The sequence below is a fragment of the Coffea arabica genome, chromosome 6c (genome assembly GCF_036785885.1).
Source record: "Coffea arabica cultivar ET-39 chromosome 6c, Coffea Arabica ET-39 HiFi, whole genome shotgun sequence".
Lineage (NCBI taxonomy): Eukaryota > Viridiplantae > Streptophyta > Magnoliopsida > Gentianales > Rubiaceae > Coffea > Coffea arabica.
Genome location: NC_092320.1, coordinates 52,811,006 through 52,836,875, shown reverse-complemented (window position 1 = coordinate 52,836,875; position 25,870 = coordinate 52,811,006). Strand labels below are relative to the sequence as shown.

Genomic DNA, 25,870 nt, shown 5'->3' with positions numbered 1-25,870 from the left:
AGCTTAACGCAACGAATCTTTTATCTCATTTCCTATACCACTCCGTATACCACTTTTTATTATATTATTATTTTCCATTCATAAATATCATATTTTAGTCTCATCTGATTAGTAATAGCATTATATTACTATTTCTCATTCATAAACATCATATTTTAGTCTCATCTAATTAGTAATAGCAAAACGGCAACATTAGCATCTCAATATGGAAAATAAATGATCCGCCAGATGCAGCAAGCATCTTTAACTAGTTTCAACTTGTATCCATTTTGGAAGGGGTCGAGAGTCGCTCCGCCTTGGGTACCATCCTATCACACTCAGCGATTACTTCAACACAAGCATCAAGCCAAGGTTGGTGATGTTAAGTGATCATACCAAACTACAGCAGACATTTTTTGCCCAGTATAGCCCATAAATGCACAATTTTTCGCTTCATAATCAGTTTCTAAACAATAAAATAGAAACCTTTAGGCAACAATACAATTATATTTAAAAAGCAAAAAGAACTAAAATTCTATCGTACCCCATCTAGGATTAAAATGGAACAAAATTGGTAGGGATCTTTACTCAGGCTTCTTAAATGATTTTACATTTTCAAATCTTCCCCCTTCATGATCTCTTCCTAAGCTTTTTCATATTTCCGATTGCTAATATCTGAAAACCCTGTAAGCTACTGCTGCATTCATTCTATCATCATCGATTTTTAAACTTTTTTGCTTTCCCATTCTTCAAACCTAAATATCTATCAACATCTTCGTCGACGTCATCTCCTCCCCTTCGTTTCTTCTTCCCACCAGTTTCTTTGAGTTTCTGTCAAAGATAAATCATAGAAATAGTCAACTAGCGCACGTTTCTAAGGGCAGAATGCTAATTTGTGAGAGGGAGGAAAGGGGCGCCAAGGACCAAAGCAAATGCCATCATGATGGAGAGGGAGAGGAAGGGAGAGGGAGAGAGAGAGAGTAGCAGCTAGGTGCAAGGCAACCCAAATCAGTTATTGCAAAGATGTTTAAAACCAAAAATACAACTTTGTACCATTTGAGAGATTCTTTTAGCCTCCGTGACCCGCTCCAACAGAAGCAAGACTTCTTCTTCTTGAGCTGGGAATTCGGGTAACTTCTTCCCTGAGACATAAAAATGTAAATCCGAAGAACAGAGATTACATCACATCTACAAAACGCCCATAGAGTACAGGATGTGTTCATACCAATGAGCTTCTCTATTTGTATATACCACTCCAACTCATACTGATTGACTAATGAAATGGCAACACCTGATCGTCCTGCGCGAGCAGTTCTTCCAACCCGATGTATATAGTCCTGGAGAGCATTCATTCAATAAGGTATAGCACATTATATAAGTTAGCAAAACTTTTTACACATAATAAATCACAAAGATGTCTGTTTCATAGATACAACAAAACACAATCCAGTAACCGCAAGGAATCAGACACAAACCCACATCCTGACACCCTCTCCTAACTTCCTCATGCCCTTAGGTCAAGCTGCCCATTCTTGACAAAGCACAACTTAGTCGTCCATGAATTACGACAAATGCCATTAGAACAGGAAAAAACAGCACCATCAAAGATGATAGGAAGGCAGAGCCCAATAAGGTGTAAAGGCCTAGTCTAAATAATAGTAAATAAGAGGGAAAAGAGCACAGAACATTTCTTCCATAACTTAACATGATACTGAAACATAAAATGCAATTTAGAAGCAAAGGCACGTGGCAAGCAGTCAGCATCCAGAACAGCACAAGATAGAGAAAAGGCAAAGATAATTCCTTGAGAAGAGACAACAATGCTGCAACAGCAGACAAAACAGAGGTAGTCAAAGTTAAATCTTGACTGAAGCAGTTATCAAGAACTTAAAAAATTTTAGAGTATGGGAAACATGAATTTAGAATGCCAACTTGAAAAACAAGGAAAGAAACTGACCTTTGAGTTTGTGGGGATATCATAATTAATAACCATATCAACAGATGGAATATCTAGCCCTCTACTAGCAACATCAGTACAAATGAGGATATTACATTCTCCACCCTTAAACTTGTTCAAGGCTCCGAGTCTTTTTGCCTGTCCAGAGAAATCAAAACGTGAGAGCACGCTAAATAGAGAAGCAATAAACGATTAACCAGAAACATATGCAGTTGAAAACGAACTTCACTATGACAAATTCTCAACACACTTAGTGGCCATACCTGGGTCATATGGCCACTAATAGGGATGGCCCTTAAGCCCAGGTTCCTCAGCATCAAAGCCAAAAGACCAGTTGCATCACATGTACGTGTAAACACCATCGATGTGCTTCCAGACATCTCAGTTAGAATATAAACAAGATAGCATTCCTGCACGGCAAGTAATTTGATTTCAGAAGAAAGAAAGAAAAGAACAATGAGTGATTTAGCATATTTGCCCAAACGAATTTCAGTAACAGAGTGGAAACACATATTATGGCATGCAGAAACAATGCAAGCACACAAGCATATGCCCAATCAACTAAGAGAAATGTGACACTGCAGAAAAGGCATACCTTATACTTTGCAGGAACAAAGCGATACTGTTGCTTAAGCGTATCCACTGTAGAATACTTAGATGCAGCTTCTATCTGAAAGAAAATGCAAACAAAGTCAGATCATCCACTCCCAAAGAACATCCAGAATAGTGGGGTAACAACCATACTACCTTCACAGGATTCCTCAGACATGCCCTCTGGAGCTTCTTGACCTGTAAAACAAGAATCACAGTTTTTTCAGTACCATGGTACTTTTTACAGAACAACATAACACTTGCACTTGTTTGCCAGTGATTTCTCTTAATATTGAGCTCAGCTCACAGCTACACGACACAGAAAAGATCAGCTAATATAGTTCTGCACAAGCAAAACAAAATAATTAATTGACCATGTACCTTCTTTGTCATGGTAGCAGAAAACAAATATGTCTTCCTTTCACGAGGAATAACATTCAATATCTCATCGAGTGATTTCTCAAAATCCTCATTCAGCAACCTGTCTGCTTCATCCAATACCTGCCATTAAAACACAGGATTAATGTCCTTTAAAGAAAGATGAGGAACCATCATATCCAGAGCAACAAGTATTTCACATCATACAGAGCCTGATCTTTTGCATTTTTGGCAGAAATTGGGATCAAATCAGGAGAAAGAGAGAGAGTCACTCATGTTCAAAGTATGCAAACTTGTATACACAGCTATCTTGGAAGCAAATGACCCATCAGTCCAAAATAACAACAAACTTTTTTCGAGTCCTAAGGCATGCACGCAGGGGTATTACAAGCATATACCTAACATAGAGAAAAAAATTATCAAAACACAACTCCAAACGTTTTCCACATATGAAGGAAACTTACCAAGTACTTCAACATACGCAGGGTAAAACCTTTAGTATTTGAAAGATGATCAACAAGGCGACCAGGGGTTGCCACCTAAAATTGAGGAAAGATGGAAAAGATAAGTATAAGCAGCAAAGAAAATGGATGTGGCTTTGGAAATGAAGCAGTAAAGAGAAACTCCTAAAATGAAGAAGAAAATAGAAAAGCTGAAAAAGGAGGGAAAAAAAGGAGGAAGAATGAAACTGACAACAATATGGGGGCGCTTAGCAAGGGCAATGCTCTGGTCAGTTTGGGCAACTCCTCCAACAAGCTGGAAAATAATTGTACACCACAAGTTAATCTACTACATAAGCAACAGTAATCTCTTCAGTTACAGAAACAAAATTTTGAAGTGTACAAAATAATTTTAAAAAAATAAAAGGCAGTGGGGAATCATAAGCATTAACATTTCTATTTTGGTTTGAAGAAATTGATCTATAAGGTTAAAGTTTCCCAAAGGCAAAAAAATAGAAAAGAGAAAAAGAAGGCAGACCACAGCACACTTTACACCAATCCCTGATCCCAAAGCTTCAAACTGTTCAGAAATTTGAATAGCCAGCTCTCTGTAAGCAAAAACAATATAAATTTTAGAAAAAAATCGTACCGTGCAGAAGAATTACATAAGTGAATAGATAAATAAGATAAAGGAAAAGGGAAGAAATAGAAACCGTGTGGGAGAAAGGACACAGGCAAAGAAAGGTTGGGGAGCTTGAAGAAGAGCTTGGAGAATTGGCAGAGCAAAAGCAGCGGTTTTACCCGAACCAGTTTGGGCAAGTCCAATGATGTCGTTCCCTTGAATGGCGTGGGGAATTGCCTCCATCTGAATCCTTGTGGGTGCTTTCCATCCCAAATTGTCGCACGCCTCCACCAGCTCTGAGCACACTCCCAATTCTTTGAAGCTCTGAATTCTTTCCTCCTCCTCCTCCTCCACCACCTTTACCTCCTCTTCTTCTACTTCTCGTTTCTCCTCCACCATCATTTCTTTCTAGAAAACAAATTACTAAATTCCGATAGACAGTAGTTGTAAACAATGTTTTTAAACTTGGAACAAGGCTTAAAAATCTTCATCATCAAATTTCCAATTCGGGTATAAGGCCAAGAATCCTAACATCCAACTTTCTTCATTATCAACACAAAGTACCAGTATACAATTATCATCAACTTCATCACTATCTTTACGACCTGATCGTTCAAACCTTAACAATGCCAAAGTTCACTATGAAATATGTCCAATTACAGCCACTCCAAAACCCAAAAAAAAAAAAGCAATTTAATAGAAAATTACAAGCAATTTTAAAGTAAAAAAAGAACAACCAAACACCTAAAAATTCAAACCAAGGCTGAAAAATCAATTACAAGATTAGAACTATCAGCAGGGTGGCTCTACGGATGAGAAAGAAAGAAGAAGAAGGCTGCTAGACATTTGAAAAGAAAAATACTATGTATCGAGGCAATTGATGGATTCTTAGGAAGAACATCATCTACAGTAGCTATGTATCAATTTATTTTTCTTCACTTTCTATTCAAGAGTGTTGATAGAGCTTCAAGAGAGACTGTTTATGATGCAGTGTGTGAAATCCTGTCAAGTATTGCTGTTATTTGTTCAGAAGATCTCTTAGTAACTAATTCCGAAGATCCTCAATTTTTTTATTGCGAATGGCTTTCTGAGATTTCTGGATTTCTATCTCTGCATGAAAGCTCAGGTCATGGTGATCACCTGGTCTGCTATCACACAACTTCATCTTTCCGAGGACTAGTTACATTCAAGCAAGTTATGCTCAACATTTTGGAGAACTTACAAGAAGGAATTAAAGTCAACTTCTTTGACTTTGAATGTATGATAATAGGACATGCAAATGTACAATGGGAAAGTATGGCAATTGCTCAACGTGCCAAGTTATTGGGTTAGAAGATAAGGCCACCCAACTGTGGTATAACAAGCTTAGAATGTAAAGGCAACGGAAGGAATCACAAACTGAAATTTCATTTTTCAAGAAAAATATGTTGTGTCTGGAAAAGGACAATCAATGTATGCAACTTCTTACACTGCTTACTTGCTACCCGCAGTTAAATATCAATCAGAAGACCTTGTTTCCTTCATTCCTCTCCCCTTCTCTCCTTATTCCATTTCCTCTGTTTCTATAATAGTTTTGCAGAATTATTAATACAATTAAACCCCATTTCCTGACCTTGGAATTTGCATTTTACTGTTTCATCAATTTCTTTTTCTTAAACCCTGGGTAATCTGATCAAACTCCATGACAAAAAAAAAACAATGTAATAGAAAATTACAAGCAATTTTAAAGTAAAAAAAGAACAACCAAACACCTAAGTTCAAACCAAGGCTTAAAAATCAATTAAAAGATTAGAACTACCAGTAGGGTAGTTCTGCGGATGAGAAAGAAAGAAGAAGAAGGCTGCTACAGATTTGAAAAGAAAAACACTCACCATACCTGCTGTCTTTTCGCTTAATAAGTACCGGCTGTTGATTCTCTTTCAATGGCAGAGGAGGAGATTTTGTAACGATGGCATCTAATCTAAGAGGAAGAGGAAGAGTGGCTTTGTTTTAGTTAATAAGAGAAGAAGAGCCGAAGAGGTGCTCTGTTTGGCTGCACCTGAATGAGGGATCAGGAATGTAGGGTTTGACAATGAAAATTATGTATTTTGACTTTATTATCTTTTTCAACAAGTAACTTGATTTCTTGACAATTTTGTACTTTTTTAATATAATTTCAGCCCCTCGTACTTGAGAAATTTACCTTTCTAACCCATCTTATGGATCTTTTCAACCTAATTGCACATTTAATTGAACCTTTTTATTAAAATACACTTTATACCAATGTTACATAGACTCATCATTTGTTCCCCAACGCAAATAATGAGGGAGGATACAAAATTTTTGTACAGTTACATGCTGGTGATTACTACTAGGGATGTAATCGAGTCGAGTCGAGCTCGAGTATCGCTATACTCGAGCTCGACTCGACTCATACACACAGAGGCTCGAGCTCGACTCGAGCTCGATCGAGCCCGAAAATCGATACTCGAAGATCGACTCGAAGAATTTCCTTAGGCTCGAGACTCGACTCAATAAGGCTCGATCTTTAATCGAGCCTTATCAAGTCGAGTCTTATCAAGCTTTTTTACTCGATTTGACCAAAAAACCAGATCAAAGGTGACTGTAAACAGCTTTATACTTCTATACGCGGGTAAACAAGGGAAGAAAAGGAACTCTTCTACCACGACAAATGCCTCATAGCATAGGACCATAATAAGTTGTTAAGTCCTGCCCAACAATGGAACCCTGGGATTAATGTCGGTAAAACCATATTTCCTTAAAAGAATCATAATAGGAGATGACAGCAATAGTGTAGAGATGCAACCAGTCAACTCAGTATCCAGGAGTTGAATCTAAAGAGAGAGAAAGGCATGCGCATGTGCTCAACTGAGGAGGTCATAAGGGCATGTATGAAGACCGATAAACTTTGGCACAGCTACATGCATAAACACAAGTATAATCATCTACGTACAAAGCAGATCTAAATCCATTTGTAATAAAAGTAAAATTAAAAATAGCAATCAACAGCACTCAAGATCTTATTTTCAACATGCAAAAATGAATGCTCAAATACAGCTACACCTCTCTCTCTGATGGAATATAACTTGAATAACAAGAAAATGAAAAGAACAAGTTCCAAACTAGAATCACAAGAAAACGACACAGATCTAACAATTAATATTTCTGAGCAAAAAAATTAATGCAGGCACGAACTAATGCAACAAAACTAGACAATAGTCATTAAGTTTATACAAACGGCAGGCAAAAAAGGAAAATGCAGCAGATACTAGAGCAAAATCCTCAAACAACACTAACAACTATCTGATGGAATGTAGCTTCTACTACAAAAACTTCAAATAAAGGTTTTAACTACCCAGGAACACATAAAATAAGCAAATTTATTCCTTTCAGCCATGAAATTATAAAAATTGACTAAATAGCACAGAAATCACATTGTACTTAAAGCTAATACATGTGTGGTCCCAGAAATGTAAATCTTTCAGAAGTCGCAAGTGTGCAAACTCTAGCATCAAACAAGCAAGTTAAGACCTTCAAGACTCCGTAAACAGAACACCCGAAGTGGAACACCAACACATAGCCTCAACCCCACTTTCTACAAGATTACAAATGTCTATACATAGCCTCAACCCCAAGGCCTTAACTTTTAAAGGCTGCACAACTGGAGAGAGCTTCTTGTGTATAAAATACAAAGCTTATGTTATATCACACCTAATCTAAACTACTACAACAGTTAGAGTTTGCAATTGGAAGCTCAGATTTCGTCCCCTTATCAATTCAGGATAACAAGTTTCCTAGTCGATCTTGGCCCATTTTAATGCCAGAGACACAGAGCCAAAAACAGAGGAGCACTTACCTAAGTGAGCCAGAGATGAGCAGTGATGAACCAGCGATGAACTAGTGAGATCTTGGTGCTTCGTCTTCGACACTCGGCAGCGATGAACCAGCACGGCAGGACACAGCCGACAGGAGACGTAGAGCGCGGCGGACTGGCGGAGGCCGGAGAGGCAGAGAGCAGCTTCGATTTGGGACTTGGGACTTGGGACTTGTTAAGGCGATGGCGATGGCGATGGAGTCTCACAGATGCGGCGAGCAACGGCGTCGGCGACGAACGGAGTGAGGGTGTAGATCTAAATCAGTCAGAGTCAGTGGCTGCCGGCTGGTAAAGTGAATTTTTTTGCTAGGCTTTCTTCGAACAGAGAAGAAAGTCGCACAGAGAAGGAAGAAAGTCTTTTCTTCCTTTTTTTTTAGACATTTTTTCTTTTTAGTGTTTTTTACAATTATGTTATTACTTTTTTGCCATATGTTACAGTGCTGTTTTTGAAAAACAACCCCAAAAATAGCTAATCCAAACGGAGCCATATTTTTTAGCCATTGAATGTGCTAGTAATTAGGGATGTTCGTGAGCCTCGGTCAACAACTCGACTCGAACTCGGGTTGACCGAGTTCGAGTCGAGTTTCGAGTAGCTCGACTCCAAATCGAGTCGAGTTTCGAGTCGCATTTTCCGGGCTCGTGGCTCGTCGAGTAGCTCGACGAGCCGGAGTTAATTAAATAAAATATTTATAATTTAAATAATATATATTTATTATAATTATAAAATGACCATTATGGGTATAAGTTATATGGAATTTATAATATACCCTTCTTTATAATAAAATCCTGTTGGGTTTGTTTGGATTCATTGTTTTTGGGTCTGTTTTTGAAAAACTGTTTTTCACGTTCCAAATGCTACAGTGATGTGTATTTCAAAAACAACTCCAAAAACACTATATCCAAACAATATATCAAAAACAACTCCAAATACATATTTAATATGTTTATTTCAATTTGTATATTTCAATTATGTATAGGATATATATATTATATTAATTTATATTTTATTTTATATAAAATATATTTTTATATTTCTATAATATATTTATACAAATATTATGTATTATATAAATTACATATAATATAAATATGTAATTATACAAATTTATGAATATTAAATATTAAAAATTATATATTTAATATATACATAATATATATGTTTATGTATATTTATAATATACATTTATATTATGTATTATATATAATATTATACATTTATACATTTATATTAATTTACATAATATTAATTATACATTTATACATGATATTAATACCTTTATACATTTATATTTATTATATTAATACACCTATACATAATATTAATATATATTTATAATATATTAATTTATACATTTATAATTTATACACATTTATAATAACATAAATTTATACATTTATAAATACATTTATATTATGTATTATATATAATATAAATGCATTTATAAATACATAAATGCATTTATTTATAAATATATATAAATGTATTATAAATACATAAATGTATATAAATATATAAATATAAAAATTATAATTTATACATTTATACATTTATATAATATTCACTTATAATTTATATATTTATAATAATATACATTTATATATTTATTTATAAATATATATAAATATTTATTTATAAATATATGTAAATATTTATTTATAAATATATGTAAATATTCATTTATAAATATATATAAATATTTATTTATAAATATATATAAATATTCATTTATAAATATTTATAAAGGTATTTACAAAAATATATAAATATATTTATAAATAAATATAAAAATTTAAAATTTAAAATTTATACATTTATATAATATTCATTTACACATTTATAAAAATATTTATATTATGTATTATATATAATATAATACATTTATAATACATTTACTTATATTTATATAAATATATAAATATATTTATTTATAAATGTATTATAAATGCATAAATGTATATAAATATAAAAATATAAAAATTATAATTTATAATTTATACATTTATATGATATTCATTTATAATTTATATATTTATAAATGTATTTATATTATGTATTATACATAATATAATACATTTTTATTTATTTATAAATATGTAAATTTATTTATTTATAAATATTTATAAATGTATTATAAATGCATAAATGTATATAAATATAATAATATAAAAATTGGAAATTATAATTTATACATTTATACATTTATATGATATTCATTTATAATTTATACATTTATAATTTATATATTTTTATATAAATATATTTATTTATAAATATTTATAAATGTATTATAAATGCATAAATATATGGATGTGTTTGGATCCCTTGTTTTTGGGGCTGTTTTTGAAAAACTGTTTTTCACATTCCAAATGCTACAGTAAATATGTATTTCCAAAACAATTCAAAAAACACCATATCCAAATATTATATCAAAAACAACTACATATGTATATTTCAATTATGTATATTATATATATAAATATATATTATATTATATTATTATAAATTGAAATATACAAATTGAAAATTATATATATTATATATTATATAAATATTTATATAAATTAATATTATACATAATATAATATAATATAGATAATATAATATAATATACATAATATGTAATATTGTATACATAAATGTGTAAATATTTATACATAATATATTATGTACATTATATTATAATATATACATTATTAATGTATAATATTATTATGTACATTATTGTGTATAATAATGTATAATAATGTTATGTATAATATATAATATACATAATGTGTAATAATGTATATTATGTATAATATATTATATTATGTATATTATATTATATATATACAATATTATGTATATTATACAAATTGAAAACTATATATTATATATTTATATAATGAAATATGCAATAAATATTACAAATTGAAATATTATATAAACACCATATTTATAATATTATAATATTTACAATTAATATTAATGTATATTATATATTTTAAATATTTATATATTTATTTATACATATTATAAATATTTTTATATATTTATATGAAAATTAATATATTATATAAATTATATATAATATAACATATATTATATATTATATATATTATACATTTATATAAATGTACATTTATACATAATATATATATTAATGTATATTTATAATATTCATTTATATTTTGTATTATATATAACATAATACATTTATACATTTATATTAATATACATAATATTAATTTTATATTTATACATAATATTAATAAATTTGTACATTTATATTAATTATATTAATACATTTATACTTAATACTAATATATATTAACAAAATTATAATTTATACATTTATATAATATTCATTTGTAATTTATGCATTTATAATAATATAGACTTATACATTTATAAATATATTTATATTATATATTATATATAATATAATACATTTATATATTTTTATATAAATACATAATTATCTTTATTTATAAATATTTATAAATGTATTATAAATGCATAAATGTATATTTATATAAAAATATAAAAATTATAAATTATAATTTATACATTTATATAATATTCATTTATAATTTATACATTTACAATAATATACACTTATACATTTATAAATATATTTATATTATGTATTATATATAATATAATAAATTTATAATAAATTTATATATTTTTATATAAATATATAAATATATTTATTTATAAATATTTATAAATGTATTATAAATGCATAAATGTATATTTATATTAAAATATAAAAATTATAAATTATAAATTGTAATTTATACATTTATATAATATTCATTTATAATTTATACATTTATAATAATATACACTTATATATTTATAAATATATTTATATTATGTATTATATATAATATAATACATTTATATATTTTTTAGCGAATATATAAATATATTTATTTATAAATATTTATAAATGTATTATAAATGCATAAATGTATATAAAACTTATAAATTATAAAAATACCCAAAAATATGTTTTAAAAATACCTCTAAAAACAATCCAAAAAACATCTACAGTAAAAGTTTTTCATATAGTTTTTGAAAAATAACTCCAAAAACAACTAATCCAAACGGACTTGTATTTCAAAAACGAAATGTTACAGTGCTGTTTTTGAAAAATAACCCCAAAAATAGCTAATCCAAACGGAGCCCTTAATTGTCATCATGTTGAGAAACCATGTCCATGTGCAAACTATTATGGCAGTAGGGTAATTAAAACAATGTTCATGTCCATGTGCAAAACCAGAGAAACTAATATAACAAGGAAGCTGCAAAATAATTGAAGACTGAGGTATGTTAAAAGTCTTTATCCCCCCAAGTTAGGATCCGTCCATTGAACAATCCCCTTTCAATAAACCAAGGTATGGAACTCAGAAGTGCTTATCTGTGCCAGGAATTAATCAGTGTATGACCAGTTACTAAAACCAAAATTGAGCAGAAACCAAATTATATCAAACAAATCATGATTTGTGTGCAGATTCTACTTGTTGAGCCCCAAAACATGTGGAAAATTAGAACCAAGACAGTAGAAGCTGGGGAAATACTCTTTAACTGGTCTTTGGTCCTAACTATGATAGTCACTAACATGACAATGCAGTAAAAGTCAAAAACAATCGATGAAATTAATGTTTCTAGGTCAACCAAAGTATTGTTTCCAATGGAATTTAAAGATAGTTCGAGCCATTGCAAGACATTAAAGGATCATTCAGCATACAAACACAAAGGCAAAAGTAAAATCATTTTTTATTAGGACCAAACAGTAAGCTAAAGAACATCTCTCAAATCATCTAATACTCCATAACAATGGGACACGTAAATTTTCAAAAAACTAAACCAGTTTAGTGGTAAAGCTACCTTTAGAAGCAAATCATCAAACACAAAGCATGTTACTATTGTAAGAGATGATCACACACCTTAAACACTGGATGTTTACTTTACTGTGCTTCTTCTTGATTCTTTCAAACTTACAAAACAATCAATAATAACAAAAGCAAACATTTCTGCTAGGAGGTCAATTTTGGAAAAAAAAAGGCTAGAAAAACTTAACAATAAATTCATCAAATGGCCGAAAATTGATGCGAAAGTGTGAGTTTTTCTTCGTGTTTTTGGCTAAGAAGGCAAATAGGGGTGGGGAGGGGAGATGTATAGTGCTTTCCCCTCTTTGATTCTTGCCTTTTTATGGGAAAAAAAAAAGAATTGCATGGTTGGGATATGAGATAGTGTACATAGAAGGTAAATCGGAAGGGCAAGCATAAATTGGGGGGAAAATCACTAATTTTTTGGCCAATAAGAATGTTTTTTAAAATATACTTTATTAATATTTCGATGCCTTAAAATACCACATAAAACCAGTAAAGCGCGGCTATATCTTCTTAAGAAGCATAAGCAAAAACTTATCATAAGAGTAAATAGCCAAACATATAGGCACATCACACTAATATTAAAATATTTAAAATATCAGCCCATATAATATTAACAAAAATTTCAGCAAATTAATGATACAAATAAAAGGTAAACTAACCTGGAATGAACAGAAATTTTACTGCAAAACCTTTTCTATTTTCGGACCAAAGCTGAAATTTACAAAAAAAAAAATACTGATCAGGATATATGTTCGTGGTGCAAAAAAATAAAGAGAAAAAGAATGGCAAGAAATGTATTTACCAAAATGCAAGGGAACAAAAGGCACCAAACCACTTGCCTGGATTTTCCACTTTCCAAACAAAGCTGAAAATACCAAAAAAAAAAAAACAAACACTAATTGTGTAGCATTCATGTGTCTGCTATGCGAAGAGGAAAAAAGCAAACAAGTTTTAAATTTTTCTTTACCATAGAAGAATACACCAAAAGGCAAGAAGCCTCTCTATTTTTATTTTCACCAATGAGAAAATGAAATAAGATGTATATCCTATAAAGCCTCTAACCTCAAGCGCCCTTTTTTATTCCTCCGGTTTTTAATACTGATTCTACTTCCCTCTTACTAACCAGCCATCAAATCGAAGCCGAGAGAGTAAAATTTAGAGTCAGAAATTGTTGACAAAGATCTGAAGGTTGAGAAATAAGGATTCGTACGGGCTTAGTGAATCAGACGAGGGACCATTTTTTGGGCAAAAAATCCTTGAATTTTAGGGTAAAAGTGTACACCTAATCTATGGAAAAATTTGTGGGTTTCATGTCTGCAAGTACAAATAACTAATAAAAGGAAGAAATCTACAGTGAAAATAAGAAAGAAATTGCGTTGATTGTCAGGCATAAAAAAGGAAGAGAAAGGGGGAGAAGAAACAGAGAAGCCAGAGAGTGAAGAGACGGGAGACTTACCCAAAAAGGAGAAGAGACGGGAGAAGGAAGATAACAATCATCAGTTCGTGCAAGCTCTCCAGGTAAGGAAAATAATCAATCCTTTAATCATCATTAGGAATGATCCAACGGTTCTCAGGCATCAATCTTAGACTAAGACGTGATCCTACGGTAGAAAGTTGCCAGAAAAATCTTTATTACCCTAACAAATGCAGCTGAGGAGGAGATATGGTTCGAAATTACAATAGTACCCCCAACAGTTAAAAACTATTCTGGCCTCCTTTTAACCCTGAAGGGCTTAGTGGACATTTAACACTTGGGCAGACAAAAATGCCCATGAATAGTAGAGCACTATTTGCCAAAGCAATCAAAACTCAAGGGCTTAGTTGACATTCGCCACAATTTCAGTGATAGCGAAGGGCTTTACTCTGAGGCGCCTGTTTCTGAAGATGGATAATTTCATTTTCCTCCCCTGATGCATATATAATATCAATTGTATCCCTAATATCTTTTATTTATTATAATTTTTTTTAAGGAACACATAAAAAGTGATTAATTTAAACTAGAATAAACCTTAGACTGTACAATGATTAGTGATAATTTATAAATTTATAATTTACAATGATTAATAATAAGTAATATTAGTTAGTAGTTACAATGAATTTATAATTTACAATGATTAATAATAAGTAATATTAGTTACAAACTTACAAATTACAATGATTAGTGATAAGTTATATTAGTTACAAATTTATATTTTATTTCAAATCAAAATAAAACTTATTTACTTACATATATTATTGTGAAAGTCAATACACTAATACATTGATTTGCAATTCACATGCATTCACTTATACTGCTTAGTTGTCTCGTCTCTACTTAAAGCCTTAAGATTAGTAAATAGATAATATGAATTTTAACTTACTTGATCACTTATACCTAGAATCCTTAGTCTATGATTTAAGGAACACATAAAAAGTGATTAATTTAAACTAAAATAAACCTTAGACTGTACAATGATTAGTGATAATTTATGAACTTATAATTTACAATGATTAATAATAAGTAATATTAGTTACAAACTTACAAATTACAATGATTAGTGATAAGTTATATTAGTTACAAACTTATAATTTATTTCAAATCAAAATAAAAATTATTTACTTACATATATTATTGTGAAAGTCAATTCACTAATACATAGATTTGCAATTCATATGCATTCACTTACACTATTTAGTTGTCTTATCTATACTTAAAGCCTTAAGATTAGTGAATAGATAATATGAATTTTTGTGTTAAATATGTAATGTAAATTTAGAGCACACTAATACTTGCAAGTTACAGATTACGCATTCAAATATTTAATAATTCAAACATGGATGATGTATCAAATTACCAATATCTAAATTCTAATTACTAATTATGTTTATTGTTTAATATTTAGTATTATACATATATGTATTAATTATTATCTGATTCTAGTCATGTTACTCATGTATAAAATAATAAGTATTATAATTATCTTATATTGTTATGTATTACTATATATTTGTATTATTATAGTCATATAACAATTAACAAATACTAAATAATATATTGTACATTATTATATATTATTATTATTATTATAAGTACATGATATGATGATAATACCATATACTAATTATTATTAATAGCATTTACCTATATAATATAATAATATATTAGTAGTATATACTAATAGTAAATAGCATTTATCTATATATTATATAATTTTATATACCAATTTGGTATTCGAATGCGGTAATGCGGTATCCTATTTCAATTATCGAATTTGAATGCGAAATCGATTATTACCAAATTCATAATTTCATTACCTATTTCATACCATATTAGAATTCGGTGAATTCGGTATGTACTGAATTTGTACCAAATTACCAAATATCCGATTTCAAATTACCGAATTAAATTTGAATTCGGTTATGAATTCGGTATGAACCGAATTTGCTCACCCCTATTATATATATATGTAAGATAACACTTCACCATGCTCTCTTCCACTTGTATAATAAATTACACCTTCTAACTAATGCCAATTTCCCAGACCAGCCATTGCTTTAATTGTGCTTAAGCATAATGCCAGTATCCATTATGCACTATTAATTCAGACTTAAGTTCTGTTTGATAAAACTGAATCTAAATTCTGAAGTCTGAATTCTGAAATCTGAATATTGAAACAATTAATTTGTTGAATTTTAACCGTTAAAAAGAAATATATGAATGTCTGAATTTTAATGCTAAACATATTTATACCGTTTGATAAATTTTTATAACTAAATGTTTAATAAGTTTAATTTGACAATGTTGCCCTTATATCTTTTCATTCAAAAAAGAAATAGAACATATGATTTAATTAGTTTAAAATAGTTAGGTATGAAAATGACAATATTTATTTTTAAATCAAATTAATATAAAAGATGACATATATTATATGAGGAGTACGGAGAAGATGTGAAAGTCATTAAAAAGAGAGAAAAGAGAAACTGAAAATCATTAGATAGAGAATATCGGGTTGTTTAATTAGATAAGAATTTTGAACATAATTAACAAATAAGGGTATATTTGGTAGATAAGATAAGGTAGTTGAAATAATTCTATTGATTCTTATCAGAATTAAGCATTCAGTTAGGATTCTTGTACTGAAAAAAATACACACAAGTTCAACACTGCTTAACAAGTTTAGCAGATAGATTTTCATTTATCAAACACTCAAAACATCTAAATGTCTGAAAATGTTCAATTTCAGCACTTTTTTATGTTATCAAACAAACCCTTAACAAGGCTTTGATTGTGCTCAGCCATGAAATAATATGATAATTAATATGTGCTTCTATTTTATTATTTGTTTGTTATATTAAATCCAACAATTAGATGTTAAATAGATTTGAAAATATTTTTATATAAAAATGTTTATATTTAATGAAACCAACCACATGACCATGTACTTTCTCTTTGATCTCACTGATACCAATTGCTAGCTTTTCTGGATGCTACCGCATGAGTTAATGATATCGTTAAAATGTTAACCGAGTTTTTAAAAAACAATTTAGTGTATGCTGAATTTAAACAAATAACTCAAAAAATAAAAGAAGAAAACACAATTGTAATATCTTAAAGAAATTTTTTTGTTTAATTATTTGGCTACTCACTATAATGGATTTTTATGTTTCATAATAAAATGTTGACTAAAGTTAATTAATTTCAATTAAAGATGATGGTCGAACTTTTTAAAAAACAAAAAGTGGTCATTGGACTTTTCACAAAGAAAATCACAAAAATAACTAGAATATAAACAAGGGATAATTTCAAAAACCACCCCTAAGGTTTCTAACTGTCTCACTAGCATCCCCTGAAGTTTGCAAAATGTCAGCTACCTCCCCTATCAAATTATTGGGTGTGAGGACCCAAAAATTTTCACATTTTCTCAGCATTATTTTATTTCTTTGACTATATTTTATACTTTCCTTGAAAATATTAAATTTTCTATGCATTTTTACAAGTAAGTACAATTTTAAAATCATCTTCCTAATATGAGTTAGTGTATGTTAATTTGAAATGTGTTATTGACGTGGGACCCGCTAGTGCGGTAAATGCGTTATATTTTGACAACTTGTTGGAGTTTTGTATTAAGTGATATTATTTTACAAGGTGCTAGGAGACAATTGAAAGTTAGCTAGATAAATTAGCATTGGTAGACAAAAGGATAAGCTTAAAACCCTAAAAGGAGCCAAGTGTCACTAGGCTACTAGAAGTTGGACTTTTGACCAAGATTGGTAACTTTACTAAAATCAGATTTTTGACCAAAATTCATTCATTTTCTTGTCTCCTTTGGCTGAAATTAGTGAGAGAGAAACCAAGAGAGCTCTTCAAGTTTTAGCTTCCAAATTTGCTCAAATCTTGAGTTTCAACCAACCAAATCACAAACTACACCATACAAGTGATCATTAGGGAAGGTTAAAGGTGTTGGTGGAGTTGTTTTGGAGGAGGAAAGATTAAGCTCCTACCTTTCTTGTGATTTTAAGGTATTTTGCCAAGAACATCCTCTTTACTTCAATTAATTGCTTATTAGTGGTTTTTAGTTGTTTTAGATGTTGTTTTGTGGAAGATTAGCACTTGAATGCATGAATTCCAATTTGGATGATAACCTGCCCTGCTTCTGCCTGGTTCTATTTCACCTTGTTAGAGGCTGAACTAGCCTTAGCACAAAACATAAAATTGTAGAGAATGATTTTTTATAGTTGTCTGCAAAATTTCAGCTCAATCGGAGCAACGTAGCCTGTGAAAAGACCGAAATACCCCTACTGCCCTGTTTCTATCCGAAAATGAAAATCAGCCTCTGTAAGTGGTCAGTTTGACCAGGAATATTACCGAATTGGTTGATGATGTCTTCTTAAGAATTATATCCTTGTATCTTAGCTTTCAAATGGTTTTGGAATTACCTAAATTGGAGTTGTGTGTGCTGAGATATGAGTGAATAAAGCAGGACTGCTAGTTGATTTCTGCAGTGAATTTAGAACTGGAAAATTTGGAGTTGTTTTGGTAAATTTGACCTAGTTAGGGTGAGAACTGGACTGAGTGGTCTCCATGAAAGTTGTAGGTCTTTGTCTTATCTTTTCAACGCCTCTAAGAACGCCTTAAACGGACTTTGGTAGCCTGCAATATGGTCATTTAAAGGTAATACAGTTAATTAGCCGATTAGTTGGAACTTGGTTCTGGGAATTGAGAATTTGACTAGGTTACACTGGAATTTGGACTAAGTGATCTTCATCAAAATTGTAGCCCTCTGTCTTAGTTTCGAAACGGTATATATTACATCCCAATCCGATAAGCTTAGTTTCGGATGTGTCCGTTACGCAAAACCCGTCAAATCTGTCTTTTGTTAAACTTCATTTCCGCACATGTTGTTAGCTTGATTTTTGTACTTATATGACTTTGAGCCTATGGAATGGCTATTGAAATGAGATGATATTGTGTGTGACTTTGGGATTGATTGAGGAAAACAATGAATTCATAAATTGCTGGAAAAATAGGTAAATACAAAGGGCATGCTGCCCAAATTTTCACTCGAGGGCTAAGTTTCTATTTGAATTTGTATATTTTCGTTTGGCAAATACTATGACCGTTTTCCATCTTAAAACATGATCCTTCTTCAATTGGAAGCTCCAAATGTTTACTTACACTTACCAAATAAAAGGAGTGATTTAGGGTTTTCTTGGGTATTTTGTCATCTCTTTTACATGAATTTCGTTAAGACATTTAGTCTATAATATCTACTTGAATATGAGATGATTTTGAACCATATAAATGATCCTGAAAACAGTATTTCTTAGCCCATCTAGTTGGATTCCGACTTGTTTTTGGTTCAAGTGTTTCCATTGGAAAATTTTATAACCCTTTTGAGTTGGGTTTTACGTTTGGACTATGAAACCCTAGTTATTTTTATTCATGGGTCCAAATGTCCTCGTTTCACTTTAAAGTCTTTTATACGTTTTACTCATCAATTGTCGAGTTCTTTGATTTCACCTAATTGTTTGTGTTAGATGAGCTGTAAAATTCTTTCTTGTTTAATCTTAGGTTTTCTTGGTGACTAAAGATAATATCCGGAAGGACATTTTGCACGTTGTTTTGCGTATATAGGTGAGTGTTCCTTGTTTGTTGTATTTCCTTGACTTATTGGCTTGTTATTATTGATTGATAATGTGTTAAGTACTTTCAATGATTGTTAAAACGAGATTTCTAGGCGAGTGTGTACTTTATCGCACTCGACCTAAATAAATGTGAAATTTTTAATGATTAAATGATTAAATGCTAGTTGCGCATGAATGTAAGCCGTTTGGCTGAATTGGGCCCTGCCCTTCGTTACCGATCGACTCGAGTTAGAAGCAGGCTCGGTCGGGCGATATAGTGACCCTGGGTGTGAACGTTGGTATACTCGAGTATTACCTTGTAGGTTGGTGGAGCCTGGCCAACGTCCAGGAGGGGGTGAATGAAATGAAACGAACGAACGAACGAGGGTTTTACTTACAAAAATGCATTTTCAAACGATTGGAGGAATAAGGAAAATGTCTGGAGAACGAATGAATGAACGAAAGCATGGCTCCCTGTGAGCCCATATCCTTTTAATGAATGTGTTATTACCGCTTTCCATTGTAAATGTTTCTTGAATTATTGATACTCTATGTTTAATGTATTGGATTGATTGTTTGGTTATGTGTTCGGAACCTCACTGAACTTTTAGCTCATCTCTTTCGTTTTGTTTTCCTTAACAGGGAAGGCGAGCCAGGACGGGAGTTTTGGATAGACTAGCCTAGACTAGTTTTTTGATTTTCTTTTGTAATGGTTCTCGCTCTAGTGCTTGGCACGGGTTGGATGTATGAAGAATTGAGAACCTTTGTATATTCGATGTTTGTACTCTAATGTACATAAGTTTGGCGTTAAGTTTTGGATTGTCATTATATTTATTCCTGTATTTTATTTCAATTTTAATTGAGAACTGAAGTGAACGACTGAGTCCCGGCGAGAGTTGGGCAGGCGGTCCGTCGAACCCTCTGGTTCGCCTTAGGGGGAGGTGGGGCTGTCACATTAGGCCCTAATTGTAACACCATGGATGATGAATTGACAGAAATACCCTCATAACTTATCATATATTCTGAAATTATTTTGACATAATTACTGAAACGAGTAATACATAGGATTAACTAACTTAACTAGAACAGATGCAAAATTAATTCCTAATTTCGGTTTAGAGAAAAGGCACAAAAAATGGGCGCCTTTATTTACCAAAATAGTAGCAAACACGAAATTTATTGATCATGACAACAAATAAATTCAAAAAAAAATCCCTCGGGGTTGGCTCACTGGTTTTGGGGTAGCCTATTTGGTCCCAAGGTCACGGGTTTGACCTATGACGCCCCCACCTCTCCATAGGTTGAACCCTAAGGTATTAGTGGGATGCCTGTCCAACTCTCGTCAGGATTCATGCATTCGTTCAAGCTTAATATAGAGTCACGAAACATTCAACGACTAAATAAGAAGTATTTCGAATATACAAGTCACAACTTCTATGGTAAAAGTTATTATTACAATCCATCAACTAGAAGTAACAAAATTACACTTTAAGCGTCACCAAAAGTTCATACAAAAATACTAGTTTCCACCAAATCGCTAGTCTAGATCCTCTAATCCACTTCCAAAACCTGTTAAGGAAAACAAACTTAATGGGGTGAGCAAACGTTCAGTAAGGCAAAGAAAATAAACAGGCAAGCAAGTACCACCATAAATCAAATAACATGCTTTAAACAACTTTTAAACATGACATTTCATTTGAGTGCACAAGTAGAAATTAACACGCAATAAGAATATAGGAACTCTCAGGAGTTATTTCTATATCGCGATCAAGTTGAGCCATCGGGGTTTGACCTCCGTTAACCCAATTAGTAACACGACCGTAGTGCTCCACTTACTTTCTCCATCCAACTTACAACCACTCGGATCTGGAATCAAACACGTATAACGTGGCAATACTATTCGAGTATGCCTAGCGAGATCTCAAAAGATCAAGTAATAATATTTCCCAAGGTTCACCAAGTTTCTCGACCAAACCCTTGCTGGCTCGAGTTACAAGATTAGCCAATGGGTTGGGATACCTCCCAAAAGTATAAGTGGTCGATGAGACATCGCTCCAATCGACTTAAACTTATTTATGGTTCTAAGTCGGTATGAGAGGCACCTCCCACCCGAATTGGTGTGGTACATGCTTTCGCTCAAAAAATCGATTATAGCACTGAGTCGGTATAAGAGGCACCTCCCCCCAAATAGGGTGTGGTACATGCTTTCGCTCAGAGCTTACGAGTTAAATAGGTTCATATACAAGTACAAGTCATATATATTGATGTAACAAGTATCATGTAATTAGAAGAGAGAGAAGACGAGAGCGATAAAATACACCCTTGTCTCAGCAAGTTCACGAATCATGTATAGCACTTGTACAAATAACATTTTAATCATATAAGCATTTAACATGCACTTGACACTCACCACCAGTCAAGGGCACAACAAGAGTGAAGCGAGTAGTCAGACGAGCTCTTCGGCGTCTTTTTGATCACCTGAGACATGTACAATCATAATTACCTTGGTGCACGACCAAGGTTTAAAAGAAAGACATTTCCTCGCTACCCATTCTCCAAGTCACAAGTTCGAATCAAGTTAAAGAAGTTTTTCTAGCTAAAACATTGGAATAATGCTCAAGAGAGCTCAAAGGTCGTTTTTGATTCAAATCGTGATAAGGAATCTCAATTCCAAAAGAAAGTGCTATTTTCACTTTCGGCACAAAAATCGAGGAACAAGGGTAGATGGTTTTCATCTCCCAAAAATTCAAATCTCATGTCTAAATTTAGAATATAAAGAGTATTCACATTATTCGAACTAATGGAGTTAAGACTCATCCAAAACTCCACTCATTTCATAGAAAAATATCAAAACTAAGGTTCCAAGATTCAAGTATAAAACTAGTGCAATTCACCAAGAACTACTTTAGCCAAAACGCTCTCTTTTTGGAGTTTAAACTCATGGGAATCGAGGCACAAAACTAGGGTTTGAAATTCATTTCTCAAGTATAAAATAAGGTGTCATTAACCAATAAAGTGGAACAACCAAGAAAATGCATTAAGAGAGGTTTAACATTCGAAAACCAAGATTTGAAATGAAAAGTTTAGAGTTCCAAAGGAACCGTATATTCAACCATGAAATTACACCTAAAACAGTCCAACAATCGCAAAGGACGATGGAAAGTTCTTGAAAAGGAGTATTTGTTTGAAAACAGAAAATTTTCCATTTTGGTGTGACCCTATTCGGAAAAATCGTATCTCAAGTTTCATAAGTTCAAAAATTGAAAACTTTATACCGGTCAAAACTAGACTCAAAGTACTAAAACTTTCTAGAAGACACTTTTCTCAGACTCCAATTCAAAGTCATTCAAATTTTAGCTCAAATTCACTGTTCTAGATAGGACAGAGCAAAACAGGCTTGCAAATTCAGTGAAGTTTGGAAATTCGGAAAAATTCGTAGAAATGGAATCAGCCTTTGAAATTCATACAAAAATTAAAATTCCAAACCTAGTTTCAAATGCAATAAACGGAACTCGATTCGAACCTTTCTACACCAAGATACAACAGTTCTAAGAAAACTGAAATTTGGAACCTGTTTTACGAAAATTCCAATTCTAACGAACTAGACAGAGTTTCAAAATCAGATCATAACTAGAGCTACACAACTCAAACTTTAGTGTGATTTGTGGCGTTGAAAACAAATTCAAAATGCTACAATTCATTAGAAGGAACTGTCTTAAAATTTATTTTGAAAGATAGACAAAATTGAGCTACAAACTGCAGCTTTGACTGTTTCCAGCAAGCAGGAAGGGATTTCAGTCATTTTTTCCAGTTCACTACGGCTCATAGGAATCGAATCAGAGGGTGAATTTTATACCAACGGAAAGCTCTCGGAGTCTAGTTTCGGATGCCATAAATGGCACTCAATTTCAACTCCCAGACAGAAAGTTATGACCTAAAACATGAACACTGGTTGGGGTCTCCTGATCAGAAAAATTCCAGATTTCTTCCTCACTTTCACTCCACTTGAACACAATCAAATGGAAAGTTTTTTGGGAGATATTTCATACACATAACCATCATCATATATCAAGTATTATTGCACCAAAATAATATCAAAAATTCGAAATTAACAAGAGCAAAATAACCAGCAGAAATTTTCGGACAGCAATCTCCTTTCTCTCTTCAACTTTTGTTTTCACTCTCACTACCAAAACCAATATTTCATTTACAAAATCAGCAACCAAACAAGCAATTCCTCAAGGCCTCTACCTATGGAGCCACCTCAAGTCCTTTACCTAGTGTCAAGGTTCTTAGAACCCATCAACAACCCAATGTTTAACTAGTTAAAACTAACCAAAAGCTAGTTAAGAGGTGAAAGAAAATGAGGGCTTTGAGGAGTTTTTACCTTCTCCAAGAGTAGAGAGTAAGACCACAAGGAAACCAGCTCCAACCACTAAGAATCTTCCTCCTCCAAGTCCCTTTCTAAGCTGGAGTGAAGAACCAAGAAGATGAGTAAGATTGAAGTGAATTGTGGGAGCAAAAAGGAAGATGAGGAAGCTGAAATTGTTTTGGCTAAAATGGCAAGGGAAGGGCTGGCTAAGAAGAGAAGGAAATTTGGGACTTCCTTGGCTAATTTGGAGGATGATATGCACAGCTAAGGAGGAAAGGAAGAAAGGAAATGGAATTGTTTGGTCAACTTTTTTTACTTAAGGCCTAAGGGTAGACCAAGTCAAGGTTAAGGTTCCATAAATATGTGATAGTTGTCTTACCAAAATTAATCCTCATCTTATTATCTTCTAATCACTAAAATATCTAACCAATATCTAATTATCTCTTAACACCTTATAAAATAATATTCCTTTGTACAAAACTCCCTTTTAATCTTCAAAAATTTATTGAACTTATCGCATTAGCGGGTCCTCACTTCCAAAATGCACTTCAAACTTAACATGCACTAGTTTATACATGGAAAATGATTTAAAATGTGATTCACTTGTAAAATATCGAGGAGATTAAGACAGTAAAGTAAAGTATAGAAAAAGTATTCGAAGAAGTAAAATAAAATAATATAAAATAAGAAAAATTTTCGGGTCCTCACACGACCCCTCTTAACGCTTGTGCATTCTTGGAGGGCGGGGTACATAAGTGTAGAGAGATTAGTTCGACAAAGTTACTCTTTGTGTTGGCAAAAAAAATGACAACAAATAAATTGATCTGTGAAATCCTAATAAATGCAAGTTGAAGACGAGCACAATGAGCAAAAGCCGGAAACTATTCCAAGCCTCAAACTTTCATTTTAAAAGTTTCAAAAGCCTCAAATAAAAGGATAAATTGGTCAAAACAATCCACCTTTTGGGTTGCTTCAGCTGTAGCAAACTCAATATAGCCATAGCCCTTAAATCAACCATCCAGATTAAGGGATTTGACGAAAGATTCGAAATTCACTCAATTCTCCTTAGTTGTTTACGTCGTTTTAGAAGTATTTGAATTTGTACATTACCAATTGTTCTAGTATTTAAAATATATTTTAATAATTGGTGTATTATAAATCTAAATGTCTATTGAGCAATCCAAACGATTAGAACAATTTGAATAGATTTCAAATTCTTTATCAAGTTTCTCAATCCAAACGAAGCCTAATATCAAGAAAAGAACTTCAAGCAGGGTAACAAAGTTTTTAAATGCTATGGATGAGGGAGTAAGAACCTTTTTGAGATCTTCCTCTTCAGACAAAGTGGATTCATCATCAGAAGAAACCACATTCTTCTTCTTAGTCTTGACCTCAATCTTCTTCTTTTCGATAGCCTACTCTATCCTAGCTCCTTTCTTTTGTTTCTTCACAATGACTTCCTTTTCAATCAACTCCTTAGCTTCTCTCTTACCTACATTATAGCATAAAACATTTCAAGGAAAATACACAAGAAATCCCTTTTCCCCCGGGAAGACAAAGGAAAGACCAATCCACATAATGGCAATTTACAACTTAGTATGCATGCCCAAAAAATTCAAAAAACATTAAACACAGAAAGTGCAAAAAAAAAAAAAACACAAACTAC

General features: G+C 31.8%; 1 protein-coding gene and 1 long non-coding RNA gene across 10 annotated transcripts; one reads left to right on the top strand and one right to left on the bottom strand.

Annotated features, from left to right (window-relative positions):
• Window positions 1-405: 405 nt before the first annotated feature.
• On the bottom strand, window positions 406-14,266 carry LOC113692593 (DEAD-box ATP-dependent RNA helicase 10). Of its 9 annotated transcripts, XM_072053863.1 has the most exons (16): window positions 14,185-14,266; window positions 13,531-13,593; window positions 13,388-13,439; window positions 5,839-8,097; window positions 4,059-4,375; window positions 3,884-3,953; window positions 3,599-3,661; window positions 3,370-3,444; window positions 2,909-3,028; window positions 2,684-2,725; window positions 2,532-2,606; window positions 2,161-2,346; window positions 1,937-2,074; window positions 1,205-1,316; window positions 1,033-1,121; window positions 406-810 (listed from the first exon to the last, which is right to left on the bottom strand). In XM_072053863.1, exons 4-16 carry the CDS (start codon window positions 5,839-5,841, stop codon window positions 694-696), a joined length of 1,407 nt encoding a protein of 468 aa, XP_071909964.1. In that variant the 5' UTR covers window positions 5,842-8,097; window positions 13,388-13,439; window positions 13,531-13,593; window positions 14,185-14,266; the 3' UTR covers window positions 406-693. The 9 variants fall into 9 exon arrangements, with proteins under 9 accessions (XP_071909964.1, XP_071909965.1, XP_071909972.1 ...); XM_072053864.1 differs by lacking the exon at window positions 13,531-13,593 and having other exon boundaries at window positions 14,185-14,255; XM_072053871.1 differs by lacking the exons at window positions 13,388-13,439; window positions 13,531-13,593; window positions 14,185-14,266 and having other exon boundaries at window positions 4,147-4,375; window positions 5,839-8,260.
• On the top strand, window positions 13,625-20,643 carry LOC140008906 (uncharacterized). The gene is made up of 3 exons (XR_011816187.1): window positions 13,625-14,246; window positions 19,780-19,842; window positions 20,475-20,643. It is a non-coding gene; the product is annotated as an uncharacterized lncRNA (long non-coding RNA).
• Window positions 20,644-25,870: the final 5,227 nt, after the last annotated feature.